This window comes from Apodemus sylvaticus, chromosome 7 (genome assembly GCF_947179515.1).
Source record: "Apodemus sylvaticus chromosome 7, mApoSyl1.1, whole genome shotgun sequence".
Lineage (NCBI taxonomy): Eukaryota > Metazoa > Chordata > Mammalia > Rodentia > Muridae > Apodemus > Apodemus sylvaticus.
The window spans coordinates 37,745,225-37,771,300 of NC_067478.1; the positions used below are offsets into that span (position 1 = coordinate 37,745,225).

The 26,076-nt window shown below is 40.9% G+C and overlaps 1 protein-coding gene across 1 annotated transcript in view; it reads left to right on the top strand.

The window, feature by feature from the left end:
- LOC127689677 (zinc finger protein ZFP2-like) overlaps positions 1–16,647 on the top strand; it is a 74,502-nt gene extending 57,855 nt beyond the window's left edge. Inside the window, exons 3-5 of the mRNA XM_052189333.1 lie at positions 12,334–12,460; positions 12,652–12,744; positions 15,068–16,647. Coding sequence (XP_052045293.1) covers positions 12,334–12,460; positions 12,652–12,744; positions 15,068–16,647 — 1,800 coding nt within the window. The remainder of the gene's footprint in view (positions 1–12,333; positions 12,461–12,651; positions 12,745–15,067) is intronic.
- Positions 16,648–26,076: the final 9,429 nt, after the last annotated feature.

The window sequence follows — 26,076 nt, forward strand, 5'->3', positions numbered from 1 at the left end:
CACTTCTAAAAATAGTGCCACCAGCTTAGAACCAAGCATCTCATTCTTGACTCTGTGGTGGATCATTCATATTCAAACCATGGAGCAGAGCCATCCTGAAAATGTGACAACTTAACATAGTTTATGACCTCCTGTTCTGTTTTAGGGATTCTTTGCTGGCTGGCTTCTCTACAGTGATCTAGCAGTTGGAGTATGTCATTGAGAGCAGAGCAGAGTGATATCCAAGAGCACTCAAGGTTGGCTGGCAGTGGGCTGTGGCAGAAGGTTCCACAGGCCTAGGAAAAAGGGTTCTTTCTTAGGGATTTTCCATGTGCTTTACCAATGTTATCTCAGGATCATTGGATTTCCTAGCTAGTGCTTGGCTTCCTTCCTTTATTTATTTTTTAAATTTTATTTATTTATTTATTTATTTATTTATTTATTTATTTATTTATTTATTTATTTATTTGAGACAGGGTTTCTCTGTGTAGCTTCTGCTATCCTGGAACTCAGTCTGTAGACCAGGCTGGCCTACAACTCAGAAATCCACCTGCCTCTGCCTCCGAAATGCTGGGATTAAAGGCGTGCACCGCCATTGACTGGCATTTTTTTTTTTAATTTTTAAGATTTATTTTTTATTGTATGTAATTACACTGTAGCTGTGTTTAGACAGGGTGTCACATCTCATTACAGATGGTTGTAAGCCATCATGTGGTTGCTGGGATTTGAACTCAGGACTTTCAGAAGAGCAGTCAGTACTCTTAACTGCTGAGCCATCTCACCAGCCCATGTGCTTGGCTTCCTGATGACGCTATGTGACTTCTGGAAGCCTTGTCTGTGAGTTTCCCAGATGGTGACTTTGCTATGTTTGCTCATTGACCAAACCATTTGCTAAGGCCGAGGCTTTTTTTGTTTTTTGTTTTTGTTTTTTGTTTTTTTGTTTTTTATTTTTTGTTTTTTGTTTTTTCGAGACAGGGTTTCTCTGTGTAGCACTGACTGTCCTGAAACTCACTCTGTAGACCAGGCTGTCCTTGAACTCAGAAATCGCCTGCCTCTGCCTCCCAAGTGCTGAGATCACAGGTGTGTGTCACCACCGCCCGGCAGGGCAGGGCTTAAGCCCAGTGTCCACCAATGTTGAAGGAATTGCTCAGGCATTTTGGCCACTCCCAGAAGTCACTGCTCAGTGTTTGTCTCAAGCTCATTTCAGTGTTCTTCATGAATACTGTCTTAGCTCAAAGCTTCTTTCTTTTTTTTAAATATTTATTTATTTATTATATGTAAGTACACTGTAGCTATCTTCAGACACTCTAGAAGTGGGAGTCAGATCTCATTATAGATGGTTGTGAGCCACCATGTGGTTGCTGGGATCTGAACTCAGGACCTTCAGAAGAAGAGTCAGTGCTCCCAACTGCTGAGCCATCTCTCCAGCCCTCAAAACTTATTTCAAATGATACTATTTAATTTTTGAATATTGAGTCAATCCTTAACTCTTGTTTTGATTTTGGTTCCTTATTTAAAGACTTTAGAGAATATATGAGGTTTTATTTTGGGGATTTGTGTGGATTGTCAGCATAATGGTTTGCTTTGATGATTATTCTGTTTCATCTTTAATAATAAGAACAAGATATTTTTGTTAAGATCTGTCTTATTCCTTTCTTTGTAGCCTGTGTCCCAATTCCTTTGATTTCTGCCTGGGAACAGAACTCAGGAACAGAATAGTTCTGACCCTTAACTGCTGAGCAGAGTATGTGGGCTGTGAGAGTGTGAGTGAGTGTGTGTGAGAGTGTGTGTGAGTGTGTGTGTGTGCAGGCATATGTGTGTGTGTTTGTGTGTGTGTGTGTATACTCTGTATTACTAACTTTTAAATTTGAATTTCATTGATTTATTCTTTGAATCTTATCTTTTTCTTATTCTATTGTTGTATTCAGTTTGTTTTTGTTTTTCTTCTCTGCAAAGGTCCAAGCAAAATCAGCTTATTCTTCCTAGTATTTGATTCCATGGCATCAGCTTCCCTGTAGTAGCAGTTTATGCTGTGTTCTACAATTTTTTATCTTTTTAATTTTTAAAAATTCAGTTCAAAATATTCCTTTTTAAATGTGCATGTTTGTGTGTTCAAGCACACATTCCTATGTTAGTACATATCAGTAGAGCATGTGGTCCCAAGGATAGAACTTAGTGTATCAAACTTGGTAATAAGCATCTTCAGCTGTTAAGCCATTATGTCAGATAACCAGTTCAAAATATTCTAAAGCTTCCTTAAATCCCAGCACTAGGTAGGCAGATTTTTGAGTTCAAGGCCAGCTTGGCCTACAAAGTGAGTTCCAGAACAGCCAGGGTTATACAGGGAAACCCTGTCTCAAAAAACAAAACAACAACAACAACAACAGCAAAAATCTAAAACTTTTACTTATAGAGTTTTTTTTAATCCATGCCTTATCCAGTAGTAAGTTGTTTAACCTTATCCCACATTGGAGAGCGTCCACCTGTGGAATATGGATTTCACAAGCATTTTCCAGGTTTTGTTTGATGTGTGTTTTTTCTTTCTGTTATATCTGGAAACACCCCTGTTTCTTACTCTCTTTTATGTCTTCTGAGTACCCTACAAGCCTTTTTAGTTTTCTAGGGGATGGCTGTTAAAATCCAGATCAGCTTAGTTCACATACCTATTGTGATTTGACTTCATTGCATTTCACTGTGATTTTGGATTCAGTATGTCTTACAAATGAACAAAAAGCAGTTGTTTGTATGCAGCAAAGACATAATGGAATGTCAGAGCACATGCTTTTAATTTGTAAGGAATACCAACAGACATATAAAATTTCCTGTTGAAATTAGTCTAGATATGTAAATACAGAATCATTCACTACACAGTAAGTTCCTGCAATTTAAAAAATATTTAATGATTAAAATATAGGAGTGCTCTGTCTGCATGCCAGAAGACAGCATAGTTCCTTTGATAGATGGTTGTGAGCTGCTGTGTGGATTCTGGGAATTGAACCCAGGACCTCGGGAAGAGCAGACAGGGGTCTTGAGTGCTGAGCCATCTCTCTAGGCCAAGTTCTTTCAATTTTATGATACAATGATAACAACACAGGTTCATTCACTTGTTTTTTTTAATGCTCAGTTTCTTTTCTCTTTTATAGTTTGTAAACTTAATACCTTACACTTCAAAGGTTTGGGGCTTTTCAGTTCCACTGCAGCTCTGGGAAAATGTTGCTTTTCTTTGTGTCTGCAGGCTCCTCAGGCCAGCACATGTCTACGGCAGCTAGCTCCGTTCCACTGGCTTGGTCTAGTAGGCTGGCTTTGCAAGTTCAGGACTGAGCCACTGTGTGTCCTTTTGTGAGAGTTGAGCCTCATAATTTCGGGTCCCAGCTCGGATCCGAGCCAATTGGCCCTAGCTCTGGAGGCCTATGGGGCGTGCCTGAGGTTCAGGCTCCCCTCGATGTCCACTGCTCACAGGCCTCTGCCTGCTCTCTCTTAAAGGCATTTACCCTCCTCCCTGGCTAGGAAACTGCATCCAGCCCTGAGAGTGCTTGCTTCCTGCCTTTCCACTTGGGCCTTTTTCTAATGCTTGACTCTTTTGTCTAAACCTGGATTCTGTGCCTGACATTGGATGCCATTTGTAACCATGGGCTTTTCCATTCTTGTCCAGATCTGGAAATAATGACTCTGAGACTTAATTATATTTGAATAAACAAGGCCTAGGCCATAAGCTTGGGCATATTTCCCAGTTATCTCGTAACTCAATGTCTTAATCAGGGTTTCTCTTCCTGCACAAAATCATCACCAAGAAGCAAGTTGGGGAGGAAAGGGTTTATTCAGCTTACACTTCCACACAGCTGTTCATCACTAAAGGAAGTCAGGACTGGAACTCGAGCAGGTCAGGAAGCAGGAGCTGATGCAGAGGCCATGGAGGGATGTTCCTTACTGCCCCACAGCTGCATCTCATGGAGGCACTTCCCCAACTGAAGCTCCTTTCTCTGTGATAACTCCAGCCTATGTCAAGTTGACACACAAAACCACCCAGTACAATTGACCCCTTGTCAACTAGACACACAAACACATCATTATTAAGGCTCAACTCTTACTTTCTTATTCATCCCCAAGATCTAAATAACTTTAAAAGTCCCAGTCTTTACATATTAAAAGTTCAATCCCTTTAAAATATCCAATATCTTTTAAAATCCCAAAGTCATTTAAAAATTCAAAGTCTCTTAACTGTGGGCTCCACAGTTAGAAGTTAAGAAAATAAGAAGTTAAGTTAAGAAGAAAATTCTTTCTTCCTTCAAGAGGGAAAATATTAGGGCACAGTCACAATCAAAAGCAAAACTCAAATTCCAATGGTTCAATGTCTGGGATCCAACTTACAATCTTCTGGGCTCCTCCAAGGGCATGGGTCACTTGCACAGCTCTGCCCTTTGTAGCACACAGCTTGTCTTGTAGGCTCCAGCTATCTGTACTCCACTGCTGCTGCTGTTCTTGGTGGTCATCACATGGCACTGGCAGCTTCAAAACACTTCTGTCTTCTGCTGTAACTAGGCTTCACCAATAGCCTCTCCTAGGCTCTCTTCATGGTGCCAAGCCTCAACTCCTATGCATGACCCCTTCAGTTCTAGGCCATCAATTGCAACTGAGGTTGTACCTTCACCAATGGCCTTACGCAGCCTCTCACAGTGCCAAGCCTCAGCTGCTCTTCATGACCACTTCATGCCTTCAAAACCAGTACCACCTGGGTGACTCTTACACAGTACCAATTCCAGCCACAGCACAAAATACATCCATGGCTATATCTGGAACATAGCCTCTGTGCTCTCAGAAAAGATTTCACTTCAGTGATGCTGGTCTCTTCGTAATCACTGCTAATTTCTTAGCTCCAGCTAACCAGCATCAATAGTCCCAGTAACACAAAGCTTTGCTTTAGTGGTTCTGGCATCTTGTTAATCAGAGCTGATTCTTTAGCCCCAGCTAACCAAAATCACAGAATCTCCACAATCAAGCATGGCCCTGATAAGAGTCTTTAATCTTTCTCTGAAATGTCACAAGCCAGGCCTCCATCTTCTTTGCTGTTCTCAGCATTATCTTCCAAGCTCCTACACAACATTCCACAGAGCTCCTAACACTGAATAGATAGTCTCAAAGTACCAAAGTCCTTCCATGGTCCTCCCCAAAACATGGTCAGGCTGTCTCAGGAATAACCCACTCCTGGTACCAATTTGTCTTAGAGTTTTATTCCTGCACAAACATCACGACCAAGAAACAAGTTGGGGAGGAAGGGGTTTATTCAGCTTACACTTCCACACAGCTGTTCATCATCAAAGGAAGTCAGCAAGCAGGAGCTGATGCAGAGGCCATGGAGGGATGTTCCTTACTGGCTTGCTTCTCCTGGCTTGCTCAGTCTGCTCTCTTATAGAACCCAAGACTACCAGCCCAGAGATGGCACCACACCCACAAGGGGCCCTACTGCCTTGATCACTAATTTAGAAAATGCCCCATAGCTGGATCTCATGGAGGCACTTCCCCGACTGAAGCTCCTTTCTCTGTGGTAACTCCAGCCTGTGTCAAGTGGACACACAAAACCAGCTGGTATACTTAATTAACCACATGGCTGGTTACCTCTTCTCAGTGTTGTGTGTCTGTCTCCTCAGAGTCTGGGTCATATCTCTTCCCTGCCAGATTGTATCTCAGAGTTCTGTCTCCCTACTGGAACTCCCACCTATTTTCTGCCTCAGCTCATTGGCCAGACAGCTTTTTTTTATTGACAGGTGATGCGTCCATACAGTACACAGAGCTTCTCTCTGCAATGTGTAGGACTATTACTCTGGTGTGTGGTTGTTTGTGTGGCTGAGGCAGGGTTTTGAAAGAGAGTTGCACTATGCCAGATTAAGCAAAGGTTATTCTTTCAAAGGCTTCTGAGGGATGGGGAATTCTTGTAGGAAGCAGGTTCGCTTAATATGCGACCTATTTTGCATAACTGAGGAGTGGGACATATATGACTTAATGACAAGGGTCACTCTTTCTTTCTTTTTATCTTTTTTTAATTGAATATCATCTTTATTTACATTGCCAATGGTAAAACCTTTACTGATATCCCCCCTCCCCTAAGAACCCCAAACTGTCTCCCTCCTCCTTCCCCCTGCCTCCATGTATATGCCTCTCCACCTAACACTCTCTCCCCCCCTCGGTTTCCCTTTGTTTGGGCCTCTGTTAAGGGTCACTCTTTCTTTGGGAAAGAGTGTAGATGTCTTATCTGGGATCTTCCCAGCCCCTATGCTCCCAGAAATAAGACTCAGACTCAAAATACCTTGGCTGTATAGCTAGGGTCAACTCTGACTAGATCATAATTTAGATAACCCAATTTTTTAACGTACATTCTGCCACATGGCTGGTTACCTGTGCTCAGGTACCATGCATCCATCTCCTCGCATCTTCCCAGGCCAATCTTATCATCTGTCTCTATCCCAGAATTCCTTCTGCCTCCTCGGTGTCCAGCTTCCTATTTTATGCCTAAGCCATAGACCATAAGCTTTTTAATTGACAGGTGATACATCCATACAATACACAAGATATTCTATCTACAATTCCCCCTGTTAGTCCAATAAGAGGATCTTTTCCTTTAAAATATATACTGAATACAATTATAACAATTATGAGCCATTTATGGAAACTGTTTGGTAGGATTTACATTCATAATTTTCAATCCATAGTATTTGGCAATTAAGGAAAAATTTTCTATTATATGTCCTATCTCGGTGTATTCAAAATTTTGTGCCTAACTCAAATTTTATCCTAATTTGCATTACCAACCTAAAACATCCTTGTAGACCTACAACATCTTCTTAAATCCTAAATATCTCAAGCTTAAATGTGAGACTCTGTAGTTTTCAACCCCATCAGAGACCTGAGAAGGAATAAAAATTTACCTGAGTGTACAGTAAGGACAGGGACATAGCTTCCCCAAAATTATAGAAATGACAGAGACAGCTGGATTCCTGGACACTCCCCAGTAATGTCTCTATAACTTTGGAACATCTATCTTCAGCCTTTGGCCCAGTGAATCTGACACACTTATGTGAAGCAGGAATTATGAAGGACTTGGCTTACTCGGTCTTGGCAGAGCTTGACAGTTGGCTTTTCTGTGTCCCTTTGTCCTTTCTGGACAGCATTTGCCTGTAGTTGAAGTGTGGGCATTTTCTTTGCCCAGTGGGTAGCTTGACACAATTGAGTCACCTCCACATGGAGCTTATGGACGCTCATCATCATACGTGATGTCAAATGGGGGACTTTCAGGAGCTGACTTGTCTTATAGTCAAGAGATCTTTTAATAATGCAATAATTTTATATGGCATATGCTGTGGATCTCTGAGGTTTTTGAAGACTGGCTATCCACTTATAATATATCTGAATTGTCTAACATTGTTTATTCCTAGCTATTTACTATCTGAAAATACCTTGAAAACACCTTATTGTAATTAACTAGACTAGTATTTAATATGACCATGAGTCTGACTATCGTAACCATCCCTAAAAGTTTGTAACTTGCAGTTTTTAATCATCCCTAACAGTTTGTAATAGCAGTCCTTTCAAAAGGACTAGAACTTTTGCACTGCATCTTTAAGAATTATATAAGTACAATACCTCGAATAAACATTAAGAACATATATACATTGTGGGTATCAAAGTAACCTTAAATTTATATCAGTATAAAATAACCCATGCCAATGTATCAAAAATAAACATATTTTTGTATCAATATACACAATCCTGTACCAATGTCAGATTATGACTATAAATGTTTTTTGGCTTAAGAGTAGAGTCAATAATCTACCCTTATATATCTAACAACAACAACAACAACAACTACTACTACTACTACTACTCCTTCTTCTCCTTCTGCTTCTCCTTCTTCTTCTTCTCCCTTCTTCCTTCTTCTTCTTCTTCTCCTTCTCCTTCTTCTCCTTCTCCTCCTTCTTCTTCTTCCTTCTTCTTCCTCCTCCTCCTCCTTCTCCTTCTCCTCCTCCTCCTTCTCCTCCTTGTCCTCCTCCTCCTACTTGTCCTCCTCGTCCTCCTCCTCCTCCTTCTCTTTCTTCTTTTTTTGTCTTTTTGAGACAGGATTTTTTTCTGTATAGCCCTGGCTGTCCTGGAACTCACTTTGTAGACCAGGCTGGCTTAGAACTCAGAAATCCACCTGGCTCTGTCTCCCAAGTGCTGGGATTAAAGGCGTATGCCACCACTGCCCGGCTATATCTAACTTCTTATAATACTTCTCTATCCCCCCTTTTTATCAACCCCCTTTCCCTTACCCAAGAAAGAAAGAAAGTGAAAAGGAAAGGAAAAAGAAATCCCTGAATCTAACCTTCCTATTTTGTTTCCTCCCTGTCCAAGACCATAATTATTTGTAACCATCCCCCTTTAAAAGATAACAAACATCTGACAGCTATTGAATGATGAAAGTTCCTTTACCCCACTTTTGGGAATGGGGTGAAGTTTGCTTATAATTGTTTCCAGTTGATTTTAGATATAGAATTTGTTTTTGGGGGCCCGAGACAATTTAAAAAAAGTAGTTAGTCTTAAAGAAGCTAGCTGTAGCAGTTGTTGTCCAGTCTCTGTATGCTGAGAAAGTGCAGGCTTAAATGAAGTCCAAATTGGAATCGTCTGAAAGGCTGGACCAAGTGATAGCTGTTCTGAAGCTGTCCCAGAAGCAAGTCTTTAGAGGAAACCAGCTTCGATGTAGTTGAGGTAGGATCAGGCAGGGACGTGGAATAGCAAGTCTCAGCATCTCAGCATCCTTGAGGGTGAATCTTGTCAGGACTGTGTTCTGGGTTGTTTTTTTCTGTGAACATAAAGCTTTTAGAGGTAATATATATTTCTATATTAATATCATATATGGAATGTCCAACACGCACAAATCAGTTAAAGATGATTTTTTATTTCTTGTTTGAGCAGGTTTATGAGCTAGTTTGATCATATATCCAAACTGCAATATAAATCTTCATTCATGCCATATGAAAGGATAGAATGATAGATCTTGAAGACGCTGTAGTCAGTAAGATCCATTGGCTATGACTAGGTGAAGTTCTTGTTAGACACATTTTTTTTGTCTTGCCAGTGTCAAGGCTGATCCATGTAGAGGGATCAGGAAATCATGTTACAGATTCTGTTTGGTCTTTTTGATTTCCTTTTTCCTATCTGTAGTCAAGATCTTCATGGTGTCTTCCTCTATCAAATCTGATTATTTTATCAGTTTGTATGAAATCAATAATTTTTCTTTTCCTATATGAACATATTCAAAGTTCCTTCCCCAGAGTAACACATTTCATGCTCTCTGTTTTGAAGTTAATATATCTTTGAAATAAACAGGCTGATATAATTCAGTTTTTTTTTTTTATATAATCCAGTGTCTTCAGTGGCCATTGTTTTTTGTTTATTAGCATTTAAGAAATTTTAAGTTAATAAAGCATTTTGTAATCTATCTTTGCGTTCTTTGATAGTCCTGTTTATTAAGCATTTCTTTTAAAGTACAGTTGGACCTTTCAATGACTATTTGTTCTGTAGGATTGTTGGTATACCTGTAATATGCTTTATTTATTAATATGTAAAGTTTTAAAATTTTTACTAGTGACATACGCTGGAGCATTGTCAGTTTTAATTTGTATAGGTATACCCATAATTGCCATAACTTCTAATAAACACATAATGGCAGAATCAGCCCACTTGTTGAATAAGCAGAGAAGTCAATTTGGAATCATCCTGAATAAGCTCAGTAGTTTCTATATGGAAAAAAAACACTTTATGCATATTTAGAGTTAGTTACTATACTAACAGATCCTTGAAAATCTAATTATGCCATAAGTATTTCATATGATTCTGATTTTATCCTGATTCATAAGGATTTTTAACCACCTTATTTATATCTTCTGACTTATATCCTGCCTTTCCTGATTTATTTGCATCAGTGTAAATTGTAAGTGCTCCAGAAATTGGAATTCTTTTTTTTTTCATTTCTTTTTTTATTGATATATTTATTTACAATTCAAATGATTTCCCCTTTTCTGGACCCCACTCCCCGAAAGTCCCATCACTCCCCTTCCCTCCCCCTGTTTTCCCACCCAACCCTTCCCACTTCCCTGTTCTGATTTTGCTCTATACTGTTTCACTGAGTCTTTCCAGAACAAGGGGCCACTCCTCCCATTCTTCATGTACCTCATTTGGTGTGTGGATTATGTTTTGGGTATTCCAGTTTTCTAGGTTAATATCCACTTATTAGTGAGTGCATACCATGATTAATCTTTTGAGTCTAGGTTACCTCACTTAGTATGATGTTCTCCAGCTCCATCCATTTGCCTAAGAATTTCATGAATTCATTGTTTCTAATGGCTGAATAGTACTCCATTGTGTAGATATACCACATTTTTGCATCCACTCTTCTGTTGAGGGATACCTGGGTTCTTTCAAACTTCTGGCAATTATAAATAGGGCTGCTATGAATATAGTGGAACATGTATCCTTCTTACATGCTGGGGAATCTTTTGGGTATATGCCCAGGAGTGGTATAGCAGGATCTTCTGGAAGTGAGGTGCCCAGTTTTCGGAGGAACTGCCAGACTGATTTCTAGAGTGGTTGTACCAATTTGCAACCCCACCAGCAGTGGAGGAGTGTTCCTCTTTCTCCACATCCTCTCCAACACCTGCTGTCTCCTGAATTTTTAATCTTAGCCATTCTGACTGGTGTAAGGTGAAATCTCAGGGTTGTTTTGATTTGCATTTCCCTAATGACTAATGAAGTTGAGCATTTTTAAAGATGTTTCTCCGCCATCCGAAGTTCTTCAGGTGAGAGTTCTTTGTTTAACTCTGTACCCCATTTTTTAATAGGGTTGTTTGGTTTTCTGGAGTCTAACTTCTTGAGTTCTTTATATATATTGGATATTAGCCCTCTATCTGATGTAGGATTGGTGAAGATCTTTTCCCAATTTGTTGGTTGCCGATTTGTGGAATTCTTTTTATTATACAAGGGAAAATCCAATTAGTTCTTTTTACAAATTGAAGCCACTTGCTTTTTGAGTATTTGTTGTTAATTTCTTCTAAAAATTACTTCAGGCTCTTTGTCAAAGTTCATCTTGTGCCCATAGTGAGGCAATCTCAGCATTGGTAAAAGGTGCCACAATCTCAGGTGGATCCATTCCAGAGAGTTGACAAAGTCAGAATTTTCCGTTTAGAATCAATTCGGAAACCTTTTCTGTATAGGTTTTTATTTTTTTACTCTGTTTGTGTACTAAAATATCTATTCTAAGGTTAAAATCTTCCCTTTGCGTAAGAATTCCTGTGGGAGAATGAGTAGAAGGGATGATAGCCGGGATGCAGGTGTTCTTGGGTAATGATCTAGCTGTGTATTCTATAGTTTCTTCTCTGTCAAAGCCAACTCTTTTTCATCCTCAGCTGATAATTTTCTTGGGCTATTTAAGTCTTTATCACTGTGTAAGGTATGAAATAACATACTTTATGAGTTTCCAAATGCAAATAGACCAGACTCTTTCAATGTAACTCTTACGTAATATTTTTATAATTGTTTCATAATTGTTCCTGCTGTGTGTTGTTTATTATTATAAGGAAAGAGCCTTTTATTAGACAAAAGGGGGAAATGTAGACATAATGTTTCTGTACAATGTGTAAAGTTTACCCTTGTGTAATTCAAATGCAAATTTCTTTGCCCTTGTTTCAATCATGACACAGCACAAAAATGCTTATACTAAGAATGTTCTGTGTCAAGTTTCTGTAAACAATTCTTACCATTTATTCTCTGCCTGATAATAAAAGATGATCACCCAATGGCTGGACAGAATAGAGAATAGTGAGACATCAGCTATTAAGGTGCAGATTTAAAGAAATACTGATTTTTCTGAGTGATTATTGAGAAATAGTATAAAGTAAAGAAATACAGCTACTGGATTAATTCACAGATGAAACTTATATTAAAGATAATTCATTTACACAAGATAATGGAAATTATTATTGCACAACCCATACAACATGACATTAGTCAGGCTGCCTCCAACTCCTAGGAGGTAGAACGAGGCGTGGGTATGTTTATGTTCACCTGCAGTCATATCTGATTAAGGCCTGGTTAACTGAGTAGTCTGGGTTCTCTTACACCAACAGTAAAGGTTTTATTTTAACATTATCAGGTAGTAAATTAATCAATAACATCAGGATTTTTTTTTACTTTTTTATACTATATAAACAAGGTATATTATAATGTAAAATACACATGAGAGCCTTCTACCCCTTAAGAGAAGCTGATCTTCAGGTTTCTTTTTACAAGGTTGGAGTAAATTGATTGAGGAGAAATGTGTTGTTACAGGATTTGGTGTCATTTGAGGATGTCACTGTCACGTTCACCTGGGAGGAGTGGCAAAATCTCAACAATGCTCAGAAGATGCTGTACAGGAGTGTGATGCTGGAGATGTATAGTAGCTGGCTCTCACTGGGTAAGTCTCAGAGCAAGCACCTTCCCTGCACTTATAAGTTTGAGGGCTAAGGTTCTAGGCCTTGTATGATTATTCACTGCTCTCTAGTGAAAGGTCCACATTTGCACTTTTGTTGCCTAGATATTAAAACCTGGTTTTCTCTTTCTTATTAGCAGAATTTTTCCAAGTCCTATATTATTTCCTATTAACAGGGCAATGCATCCCTAAACCTGAGTTGATCTTCAAATTGGAACAGGGAGAGGAGCCATGGACAGCAGAAGAACCTGCAAACAAGACTCTGCCAGGTTGGTTGTTGGTCCATATGGATGGGAAACTGTGTATAACAAAGGTTGGCTATATCATCAGTTTATCCCCCAGTTCTGTATCTGAGGGCTCAAACGTGTTTGTTATGTAGTCTGCAAGGAGAGTTAGTTCTCTTGCATCTGTTCCTGCATTTCAATTTGATGAAATATTTTAGACCCTCCCCCAGCCCCCCATCTATCTTGACTTCTGTAATTTGATGTTTTTTTCTGCTACTTTTTCTTTTTCATAGCTTCACTTGCCTCTTGCACTCCAGACTCATGGGGATTTTGTTTTCAGACATATTTCATGTGCTTGTTTTTGTTTTAGCACAGTTTAATGAGGCAGATTTCAATGCTGGTTCTTATATATATTTTATATAAATAAAAATGTAAAAGTAGCTAGGCGGTGGTGGCGCACACCTTCAATCCCAGTACTCAGGGGGCAGAGGCAGGTGGATTTCTGGAGTCCAGTGTGGTGTACAGAGTGAGTTCCAGGACAGCCAGGACTCCACAGAGAAACCCTGTCTCAAAAACCAAAACAAAACAAAACAAAAATCTAAAAGTAATGTCCTTACTTCATGGAATTAATTTCAACAAAGACAAATAAGTTTATTTGTACTGAGGAATCACAAACAAGTATATGTAATGTTGAACCAGAGTATAGTGAGTGTTTAAAGTTATAGAGTATTTCACTTACGAAGTTGATGAGATAATATAGAAACAGATTTAGAAGTTAGGCTGTGAGCTATGATGTAAGAAATGATAAGGAGAACCCATAGGAAGGGGCGTTTCCATTTCAGAAAGAATCAAGAGCTTTTTCGTTGCAAAGAGAAGTGAGACAAGTTTTTTTCTTTTTCATTCTTTCTTTTTTTCTCTTTCTTTTTCTTTTTTTCTTTCTTTCTTTCTTTCTTTTTTCTTTCTTTCTTTCTTTCTTTCTTTCTTTGTTTTTTTTCTTTTTCTTTTTGGTTTTTTGAGGCAGGATTTCTTTGTGTAGCCTTGGCTGTCCTAGAATTCACTCTGTAGACCAGGCTGGCCTTGAACTCAGAAATTCACCTGCCTCTGCCTCCCCAGTGCTGGGATTAAAGGCATGGGCCACCACTGCCTAGGTTTTTTTTTTCTTTTAAAAATTTATTTATTTATTATATGTAAGTACACTGTAGCCTAGAAGAGGGCATTGGATCTTATTACAGGTGGTTGTGAGCTACCATGTGGTTTCTGGGATTTGCACTCAGGACCTTCAGAAAAGCAGCAGTTCTTGTAACTACTGAGCTGTCTCTCCAGCCCCAAGAGATAAGTTTTCAAGTTGAAGGACTCAAGCTGCTTCTTCTTCTTCTTCTTCTTCTTCTTCTTCTTCTTCTTCTTCTTCTTCTTCTTCTTCTTCTTCTTCTTTTTGGATGAGGGTTGTAATTTAAATGTAGCACTTGTTTAATTTTTCTTCTCTCATTCTAAAGCAACAAAGATAATGAGGAATTGTAGAAGCTACTTTTTATGAAACTTAGAGAAGTCAAGTCTCTGAAACGTGCCAACATCCTTGAGAATTGATGAATTACTAGATACTGGTGCATGCATCACCACTTTGGAGGCAAATGTTAGGGCTCATCATTATCACAAGTAGCCACATATTTTAGAGAAGATGTACAGCATGCATGTTTTTCCCAGAATGGTAAACAGGAGTTTCCTTGTATTTATTTTGGTTCAGAAAAGAACAGGACATGTTGTTCAATTGAGCCCTCAAACTGGAATGTTTTGGGTGGAAGTAGAAAGGAAGAAATTTCAGGTTTGAAATACTCACAGTCTGTTGTCATTTGTAATAACTCTAAGCATACAAGATGCAAATTCGTGGCCATAATGGAAACCTAGGAAGTAGCCTATCAGAGTTTGCTCAGAATCTGCAAAGAGGATGTCCTAGAAATTATTGCCTCTTTTAGACCAGAATAAAGAGAATGACAGAAAGAAAAGGTCATTACCATCATATATTAAAGTATATATGTGACTAGAACATTGTAAAAAATGTAACCATTCTCTGAGTGGAAAACTATACCTAGTAATTGGTGGATATTTTAACAAAATACTTCTTCACAAAAATAAAATGAAACAATACTTTACTAATACGTTAATACTAGGAAACTTACCAGTGTATTTCAGTATGTTAAATTAAAGGAGTAAGCTAAAGTTTATAAGCTAGTACTTACTCTGATCTTAATAACAGTATGTGCTAGTAGGCTAGAAATTGTTTTTTTCATAAACATGAGAATCCCATTAGAAACTCTTAAAATAATTTATAGAAAGTTCTTTTGTTTGTTTGTTTGTTTGTTTGTATTTTTAGTCTTCTGCAGTGTGGATGGCATAATTGAAACTAACCAGAAGAGTAGAGAGAGACATTTGTGGCAAGTTACCTCCAACAGCCCAAATAAAGTAACTGAGGAAGCAGAGGGATTAGAAAACACTTTTTATTTTTACTCCATGAATATTTCAAGTTTTGTTGTAAGTAATAGAAACTGTTCAGGAGTGAAGCCTGAGGAGTTGAATGGATATCTGAATACACATCTCTCTTTGGAACCTCATGGATTGTGTGCTGGAGAGCAATATAATGGCTGTTGTGTAGCAGGGAAATCCATCAGATGTCCTGTGCAGTTGGGTCAGCATTCTAAGATTCTAACTGGACAGCAGGAATTTGAATATATTGGAGAAAGGAAAGATACAAAGGAGGGAAAACTATTGAAAAAAGTTACTCCATCTAAGAGACTTCAAATGGGACTGACTTCTTGTAAGCATAATGAGTGTGAGCAAGTTTCTGTTCAGTCAGATGTCATGGCTAAGATAGGGAAGGCAACTTTCAGTAAGAAGTGTAACCTCACTAAACACCAAGCAACAAACTCAGTGAGAAAATCTTGTAAATACCTTGAAAGTAGGAAAACCTTTACCAGTGAATTAGACCTTATAGTATATCAGAGAACACATAACCAGAAAAAAGACCATATATGTATCCAGTGTGAGAAACCTTTTAGCACTAAATCTTCCCTTACTATTCATCAGAGAATTCACACTGGAGAAAAGCCCTATGGATGTAGTGAATGTGGTAAAACCTTCAGACAAAAGTCAGCTCTCATTGTACATGAGAGATCTCACACCGGAGAGAAACCCTTTGAATGCTATGAGTGTGGTAAAGCCTTCCAACATAAGTGGTACCTCAAAACGCACCAGAGAACTCATACTGAGGAGAAACCATACGAGTGTAAAGAATGTGGAAGAGCCTTTCTAAAGAGGTCGTACCTCAGAATGCATCAGGGAACTCACAAGAGTGATAAACCGTATGAGTGTGAGAAATGTGGGAAAACCTTCCATAACAGGTCATACTTCAACGTGCATCATAGAATTCACAATGGCGAGAAGCCCTATGTGTGCAGTGAGTGTGGAAAAGCCTTTTACCAGAAGTCAGACCTCAGGAGGCATCAGAGGATCCACAACAGTGAGAAATTACATAAATGTAAAGAATGTGGAAAAGCCTTTCAAAATAAGTCATACCTCAAAACTCACCAGAAGGTTCACACAGGTGAGAAACCATATGATTGTAAAGAGTGTGGGAAAGCATTTCAAAACAAGTCATATCTCAACAAGCACCAGATAATTCACACAGGTGAAAAACCCTATGAATGTAATAAATGTGGGAAAACGTTTCAGTGGAAGTTAGTCCTCAGTAAGCATCACAGAATCCACACAGGTGAAAAGCCCTATGAATGCATTCAGTGTGGAAAAATGTTTGGCTACAAATCATACCTCATTGTACATGAGTTGATTCATTCTGGGGAGAAACCTTATGAATGTAATGTTTGTAGAAAAACCTTTTCACAGAAATCAAACCTAAGCAGGCATCAGAGAACTCACCGACATGGGGAGCTATGTTAGGAATGGACGTGGATGTGGTCCATGTTCTGCCTCTCGTGTGGAGGTGTGCATCAGCCAGTACACTGGCTTGTGGAAGACAAGGTGAAGTCAAGGACAGGGCTTTGCAGTCTGTGTTCCTCTTGAGGTGTCAGACATTGCTGCATGTCAGGCTGGAAGGGTCAAAATAGTGCAGGGGAGGAAGGAACTTAGTCTGGTTTGGAGCTAGTGACAGAGGGGCAGAGGAGAGAGGTCTTCTTCAGGAGTCTTAGTGTTATGGCTCCTTTTAGGTGAAGACCTTCCCTGAGGTGATCATTAATGAAGAAGCTCTCTGAGATGATCTTAGCTTGTTTGTATTGCTTTACTGGGGGTGGATGTGAGCACATAGGCTTTATTCTGGGTAAACGAGGGATTATGTAATGTTGGGGGATAATGTGAGAATATCCAGGAAGAGAAGGTCATTGGCTGAAGGCTAAGGTTATTGAGATGCCTCATTAGTATGGCTAGGCGGTCCAGGTACTGTGCTATGTGGCAAGTACTAGTCCCTAACATTATTGATGATTCTCTTATGCTTGCAGACAGGAGCAAGTTGTCCTCTGAGAGGCTCCACTGAGCAACTGACTCAGACAGAGACAGACACCCATAGTCAAACAGTGGGTGGAGCTTGGGGACTCTTATAGAAGAAGAGGAGGAATGATTATGGGGGCAGAAGGGGATAGGAACTCCACAGGAAGACTAACAGAGCCAACTAATCTGGACCCTTGGGGTCCTCAGAGTCTGAACCATCAACCAAAGAACATACACAGGCTGGACCTAGGCCTCCCTGCCATATGTAGCAGATGAGCAGCTTGGTCTTCATGTGGGTCCTGGATACCTGGAGCAGGGGCTATCCCAAAACCTGTTGCCTGTACTCGGGATATGTTCTCCTAACTGGACTGCCTTGTCTGGCCTCAGTGGGAGAGGAAGTGCCTAGTTGTGCGGAGACTTGAAGTGCCAGGGTTTGGGGAGGTATACCGAGGGGTCTCCCACCCACTCAGAGGAGAGCAGGATGAGGTGATGGAGGAAGGATTGTGGGAGGAGGTGACCTGGAGGGGGGTGGTGAGTGGGATGTAAAGTGTATAAGTTAAAAAAATTAAAAACCAACACCAACAAAAGAAACCAATCTTTGACATACATCACAAAATGTATATAAAGAAATAATACTGGGTATATTAGCAGAGTAATTACGTGTGCTCCAGAGACTATTTTCTTATCTCTGGAAATAGGTTGCAACTTTCAGCTTTTGCTTGTGGCCATCACAAATTAAATGCACTCTGCTGAGAGACTCTGAACGCAAGTGGTGAGTAGTACTAGACTCCGCAGCCTGAAAAATTGCAGGTAGTGGTTTTCAGTTTCTTTGTCATGTCAGAGTGAGGTGCTCATGACCCTAAGGACATCTTCGTAAAAGATGGTAGGAGAAAGTTCCTGCAAGTTAATAATTGTTTGGGGTTTTTTTGTTTTTTTGTTTTTTGTTTTTTTGTTTTTTTTTTTTTTTTTTTTTTTGGATTTGTTTTTTTCTGAGACAAGGTTTCTCTGTATAGCTCTGGCTGTCCTGGAGCTCACTCTGTAGATCAGGCTGGGCTTGAACTCAGAAAACTCCCAGACTCCCAGAGTGCTGGGATTACAGTCGTGCACTACCACTGCCCAGCTAAGAATTGTTTGATGAAAACAGGTCTTTAACCTTTATCTTTGTGCCATGTATCTGGTGCATTAGTGAGAAATAAATGTGTAATGTTTAGTCTTCCCAACTGTGATTTGTTTTCATTATATTACCAAGAGCTCATTATTGGTAATTCATTTTATGAATACAGAGAATCTTTCAGATTTGAGTGATTAGCCCTTTATCAGCACATTCATACAGAAGAGAAGACTCCCTTGAGTCCCAGGTTAATTGTAGAAAAATCAAATGTGGAAAAAACCACAAGGAATCATTTTGGGGAATGCCTTTTTTCATGTGAATTTATCTCATTGAAAAAAAGTAGATGTCAAATGTTTTTTATAGTATTTCCAGTTTTATACAAAATTATAATACATAGAGACATACGAAGTCATGCATTATACATATGAATACAGGCAATGTTAAATATGACTTTAACAACAAATATTTGAGTATTTATTAGACATAAACCCATGGGCTGATAGTAGTCTGTGAGGATCTGTGATGGCATTTTCTTTTTTAGGTTGAAAATCCAAGATCACGTAGTTTCATCATTTTAGCTGCTTCTGTGGGCCTTCTTGGCTGTTTTACAACACATTAGAGGGTCAGAAGTGGACCAAGCTAAGTGCAGAAAGACAAAAACATGCTCTGTGCTGCATTAAAAATAATACAAAGGCTGGAGAGATGGCTTAGTGGTTAAGAGCACTGACTGCTCTTCCAGAGGTCCTGAGTTCCACAGCAACCACATGATAGCTCACAATCATCTGTAATGAGATCAGATGCCCTCTTCTGGTGTGTCTGAAGACAGTTATAGTGTACTCATATAAAATACATAAATTTTAAAAAAATACAAAATTTTGGGAGTAACCCCAAGATTAGCAGTACTCTCTTTTGTGGCATTTTCTTTTCCTCTTGTTACAACCTTGGTTTCCTCACCATGATATAGTAGGGATTCACTCACCTTCAATTTTTACCACATAATTGGCCAAGTTTTACTTAGCCTATGAAACTTTTGAAAGGGATTTTCACAATAAACATATGATATACTCCATAGACACAAAGAAACAAAACAAGAAGGAAGGCCCAAGCAAGGATGATTGAATTTCATTTGAAGGGGAAGATAAAATAGTCATAGGAGGCAGAGGGACTGGAGAACTGGCTGAGAGAGGGGACAGTGAAGGAAATGGTTCAGGATCAGGTATGGGAGAGACAAGAGAGAATGTTCCAGGAGCATGAATAGAAATCTGTAGCTGGCTAGGATGGGGGTGGGAGGCATCTCTAGGACATGCTAGAGACCTGGATGGGGGAGGCTCCCAGGAATCACTGTGCATAACCTTAGTTGAGATTCATAGCATTGGGAATATATAGGAGAGAGCCTGAAGAAGCTGCCTCCTGTACCAAAATAGGACCTCCAGTAGAGGGATAAGGATACCAATTCACCTACATGCTTTTGACTCAAAATTTGGCTGGCCTAAAAAAAGAGGGCCAAAGATGGACCAGAAATTGAGGACATGGTCTACCAGTAACCAGCCCAACTTGAGACCCATCCTATGGGCAAACACTATCGATTACACTCTATTATGCTTGCAGACAGGAGCCTAGCATAACTGTCCTCTGAGAGGCTCCACCCAGTAGCTGACTGAAAGAGATGCAGGGACACAGAGCCAAACATTGGACAGAGCTTGGGGACTGTAATTGAAGAGTTGGAGGAGGGGGAGGATGGAAGGCCCTGACTGGGATTGGAACTCCACAGGAAAACCAAGAGTCATCTAACCTGGGCCATTGAGGTGCTCTCAGAAATGAGCCACCAAGCAAAGGGCTTACACAGGCTGGACAGAGGCCCCCAGCATATATGCAGCTCAGTCTCCATTTGGGGCCTCCAACAGCTGGAGCTGGGGTTGTCCCTAAAGCTCGCTGTCTCTAGAATCCATTTCTCTGGATTCTCTCTGGGCTGCTTTGCCTAGCCTCAGAGAGAGAGAGAGAGACAGAGATAGAGAATGTCTAACCATGTAGAAATTTGTTGGGCCATGTAGGGGAATACCCAGGAGGGCCCCAGTTTCTCAAAGAAGGGGACAGGCATGGGTAGAGGGACTCTCTGAGAGGAGGATCAGGAATGGGGACAGTGATTGGGAAGTAAAGTGAATACATTAATTAATGGAAAAAGTATTTGCAGGCAAATACAATGAACTATAAAGTAAATTGAGGCAATCCATACACAGAAAGGCACACATAGCAATTTTTCCATTTGGATGTGGATTTTAACTGCTAATTCATAAGTGGTTATAAGCCCTTTGTAAACATGAGGTATAATCTGTTTGACCTCAGCAGCTACATATAGAGTAAGGGGACAGATACTTAGTTGCTTCAAGGAAAAGGAATTTGTAATAGGTAGGTATAGATGAATGCATGACAGGGCTTGAATGAGAAGATCAAGTAGGGAAGGGACAGGAGGACAGGGAAAACTGAGAATATGGGGAGAGACAGCTAAAATTAAGGGCTATTTGAGTGATAGCATGGGAACCTAATACAGCAAAAGCTTCCTTCTGTATATACATATATGAAGTGATCTAAATGAATGGGCTCCTAAATAATGGAGAGGCAGCCTCAACTGGACATCTCTTGTCACCAGCTGAAGCTTCCAGCACTGAGAATGGCTTTCTTCTAATTCAGTTGTTGTCCAAGGAGGTTCTATAGGAACCCCTAAACAACTCAGAATATTGTCAAAACTGTACATTTTCTTCTCCCTCTTGCTCTTATCAAAACTAAATCCAGTGCCCAGAGGTCAATATCTGGTTCTTTATAATATAAAGACAAAGGGGAATTACAAGATCAGTCAGCTCAGCAGGCTGAATTATTGATGCACGCTCAGTTGTGGGTGTCATCTGTGGACCCATTACACCTAGGTAAAGAAAGCAACTCATCTAGAACAATGAAGACCTGATCTTCAAAAATTCATCTAGACCATCTTCTCTGAGAAGCCGTCTAGAAATGACAGTGACCAGCTGTTCGAATTAATTCACAATTAAATCTCTTCCAAGTAATGAACCAGAGTTGTACATTTCCATGAAAGCTCTTTCTTTTCCTTCCTTCCTGTATCTTTCTTTGTGTCTTTGTTTCTTTGATTCTTTGTTCCCTTCTTCCTTTCTCTCTTTCTCTCCTTTCTTTTTATTCCTTTCTAACCTCTCTCCCCTTTTTTTTTTGGAGATAGGGTTTCTCTGTGTAGTCTTGGCTGATCTTTAATTCACTTTGTCAACCAGGCTGTACTAGAACTGAGAGCTCTACTTGCCTCTGCCTCCCAAGTTCTCTAAAGCTGCTTTATTTTCATTACATGGTTGTCACTATGTGCATTAAAACCTTAGGAGGGCTGTTTTACTTAAGATTTTGGTAATAAAAACAAATATTGGTTGAGCATTGTAGTACACACCTTTAATCCCAGGATTTTGGATCCAGAGGCAAGTGGATGTGTTAATTTAAGCCCAGCTTATATAACTATTTCCAGGACAGCAGGAGCTACATAAAAGAGAGCCTGTTTTCAAAAACAAACAAATAATCCCTAAAAACAACAACAAAAAACCCCAAAAAAACAAAACAACAACCAGCCAATCAAACATCATATGAAACCACTTGAAGATAAATGAAGCCAAAAATTTACATGCACTTTTATAAAAGTAGTATAATTCTCTCTAGGTTTTGTGTTTCATATTTAAATAATATTGCCATCCAGTGGCATTTAATATGAAAATTCCTTTCAGAGGCCCGTGTACTAAGTAACACTTGGCCCATTGTGTGCTAGTGTTCATTGAAACATTTTTTCCCAAACACAAACAAATACACATTCTCTGCACCTCACAGAACCTGCTCTAAAATTGACCACATTCTTGGGCACAAAGTCAGTCTCAACAGATACAGGAAAATTGAAATAACTCAGTGTATCCTATGAGGCCATCACAGAATAAAGCTTGATATCAATAACGAAAGAAACAAAAGAAAGCTCACAAAAACATGGAAACTGCACAATTTACTACTGCATGAAGACAGAAGTAAAGAAATTAAAGACTCCATAGAATTGACTAGAAATGAATATACTTCATACCCAAAATTATGGGACTTGATAAAGGGGGAAGTTCTAAAGAGCAAGGTCACAGCACCAAGTGTCCACAAAAAACAACTAGAGAGAAGCCCAGTGGTGTAGTCTCACTCCTTTAATTCCATCACTTGGGAAGCAGGTGGGTCTCTGAGCTCAAGGGCAAGCCTGGTCTGCAGATCCAATTCCAGGACAGTCAAGGCTACACAGAGAAACCCTGTCTCCAAAACACAAAAGCAGAGCTAGAGAAAAATCTTATACTAGCAACTTAATAGCACACCTAAAAGCTCTAGAACGAAAAGAAGAAATCACACTAAAAAGTAGTACATGGTATGAAATAAATTGAAGACTGAAATCAATAAAATAGAAACAAAGGGAACAATTCTTTAGTTCTTTGAGAAAATCAGTGAGATTGCAAACCCTTATTCAGATGAACTGACAAACACAGAGAGAATACCCAGATTAACAAAATCAAAATGAAAGAGGGTAGTGAGGTGGTGGGGAAATCTCTAGGAAATGATAGAGATTTCGAATGGGGAAGGCTCCCAGGAGTCAATGCAGATGACCTTGCCCTAGATGTCTATCAGTGGGGTCATTAAACCAGAAGAGGCCACCTCGAGTAGCCATGCAGTATCCTCAGTAGAGGGATAAGGACAGCACACACACGCACACACACACCACTCAACCCCACCACATACACAAAACTTTTGACCCAACAGTTTGTCCTGTCTAAAAGAAATGCAGGGACAAAGGTGGAACAGAGACTGAAGGAATGGCCAACCAACAACCTGCTCAACTTGAAACCCATCCCACAGACAAGCAACATTTACTGACACTATTAATGATACACTATTATGCTTGCAGATAGAAGCCTAGCATAACTGTCCTCTGAGATGCTATACCCAGCAGTTGACTGAAACATATAGATACAGAGAGGAGAAAAAAAATCGAAGGAGGTTGGGAATCTTATGGAATAGCTAGCTGAAGGACTGAAGGCCCTAAATAGGATAGGAACTTCACAGAGACCAACAGAGACAACAAACCTGGACCCCTGGAAGCTCTCATAAACTGAGCCACCAACCAAAGAGCATACACAGACTGGTTTGAGGTCCTGGCACATGGGTAACAGATGTGTAGCACAGTCTCCATGTGGATCCCCTAACAACTGGAGGGGGGGTTGGTTGTCCCTGAAGACTGTCAGTAGAATCTGGTACCTAACAGGACTGCCTTTTCTGGCTGCAGTAGGAGAGGATTCATCTAACCCTGTAGAGATTTGATATTCCAGGATTGGGGGATACCCAGGGATGGTCTCATTGTCTCAGAGGAGAAGGGGAAGGAGGATGGGATAGGGTGGGACTTTGTGTAGGGGACTGGGAGGAGGGGCAGTGTTTGGAATGTAGATAAAAAATCTATGATTTCAGGAGAATGAAATTTTAAGAATTGTCTCAAGAGGAACAAACAAACAAGCAAACTATATTTTGTTAGAACCTTTGAAAGCACTAGAGCCAGAAACACTTGCCAGAAAGGAAACAACAAGCACTTCATGTTACAGTTCTGGGATGTGTAAGCCTGACAATTCTACTGAGGTTCTCAAATCGTGAAGAAGTCTTCAGAATGGTGCATATATGTACTCTCGGTGGGCATGTACCTAGCTTTGTTTATGGAAAACTTGTTTTCTTTCTTTTCTTTTTAAAATAGTTTCTTCACTTTACATCCAAATCAATTCCCCTTCCTTCCAGTCTCCCTCACACATTCCCTCCTTTCATCCCCCTTCAGCTTATCCTCTGAGATGTGGAGGCCTTCCCTTGGCTATCCCCTGCCCTGGCACATCAAGTCACTACAGGGATAGGCACAGACAAGGCAGTCCAGTTAGAGGAACAGAATCTTCAGTTAGGTAACAGATTCAGGGACAGGCTCTGCTATAGGTGTTTGGGGACCCACATTAAGACCAAGCTGAACATCTACAATATATGTGGGCAGGGGGTGGGGGTGGGGGCTTGTAGAGCCATGTATGTTCTTTGGTTGGTGGTTCAGTCTCTGGGAATCCCTAAGGGTCCAGGTTAATTGACACTGTTGGTCTTGTGGAATCTCTATCTCTTCCAGTTCCCTCTTTCCTTCTCCCAACTTTTCCTTGCTCATTTCTTAGAATGCCCACCCCAACATCTCATCCCCTCCAGCCTTTCTCCCAAATTCTTGTCTTCCTTCCTAAATTATTTATGTATTCAAATCCAGTGAGTCCAATCAGTGTAGTGCCCATATATGGATGTGGGGTGAACTACTGAGACAAAAAGAGGATCCTGCTTTAAGGCCAATCTTAAATAGGGCTTTCTGGGCTTCGGTCACTTATTAATCTTTTGTTCCTGACAACCACAGGACTGGACTTTCTTCTAGGCCTGACAATAATTCCTGTGGTGTACTGGACCTAGCTTTAAGAGTGCTCACTATGGGACTCCAGTTCCACCCTCATGACATCACTTGGGGTATGTTTGGTGTTAGTAATAGAAAACGTAACTAATGATGGTTTTAACATGGGGGACATTACTCATATACTTGATTAATAAGACCAGAATTGGGCGGGTGAGATGGCTCAGTGCTTAAAAACACCAAGTGCGACAAACAGGGGCGGCGGCGGCGGCAGCGGTGGCAGCGGCGGCAGCAGTGGCTGGTCCAGCTGAAGGGCCATCAGCGGTGGAGCCAAGGCGACACAGGGTCTAGTTAGGCCCTGCGCCCACGACCACTGACCTTCGCTGACCAGCCTGGCGGCAAGCAGCTGCGGTTCTGCAGAGCCTTTCGCTGCACGGAAGCCACTTCAGAACTCGGCTTCCCGCCAGTCAGGAGAGACTCACCTTCATCTTGATTTCGGACCCCAGAGATCGGACAGACTGAGGTACACAACACCGAGGGGGTCTGAGCCCGACGGGCGTTGGCCTGCACCCAGGCCCTGGGCTGTTCGGGTGGCCATTGGGGTGCCAACCCAGCCAGGAGGTTTTTTTGCCCTGGCCGGCGCACGCGCCACCATTTTGCCTACAGGACCCAGAGTGCTCGGGAGGGCATAGACGGCTAACAAGCGTAGCCTGAGGCTAACAAAACGGGGGTCTAGGCCCCAAAATGCACAGGACTGACCCCAAGAACTGGGCGGCTTGGTGGGCCATCTGTGTGTCAACCCGCCCAGGAGGTTGTTAGCACAACAGACTCTCCCGGTGCTTTCGGGGAGCGCAGACTCCCACGCCGGCCATCCAGGACACCTGGCGGACCCAATTAACATTCATAGCCCTCGGGGAACGTTGCTCGGACCTTAGCCTCCCAGGCTTTTGCCTGGACTCAGGGCCTGGGCGACCAGACTAACCTTGTGTGTGCCAACCTGGTTGGGGAATCGGCTGCCCAGCGGAGTGAGCGGAACACAGGGGAGGTCACAGCAGCATACACCTTCGGCGCTCCCTGGGGGTGCACACGGGCTCCATCTGGTCCACAGACACAATCTGGGGCAAGGCCTCAGGCAGAAGCCCTCAGCTCAACTCTCTCCGCTTCATATCAGCCTGGGCGGCCGCACCACATCTCCAGGTCCCTCAAGAGGCTAGCGGGGGCTTCCGGGCAGCCAGCTGGGAGAAGTCGGTGTGCTCAGGTAAATCCTGCGGGCCCCAGCGGGAGCCTTCAGGTACCTGCTTCAGGATCT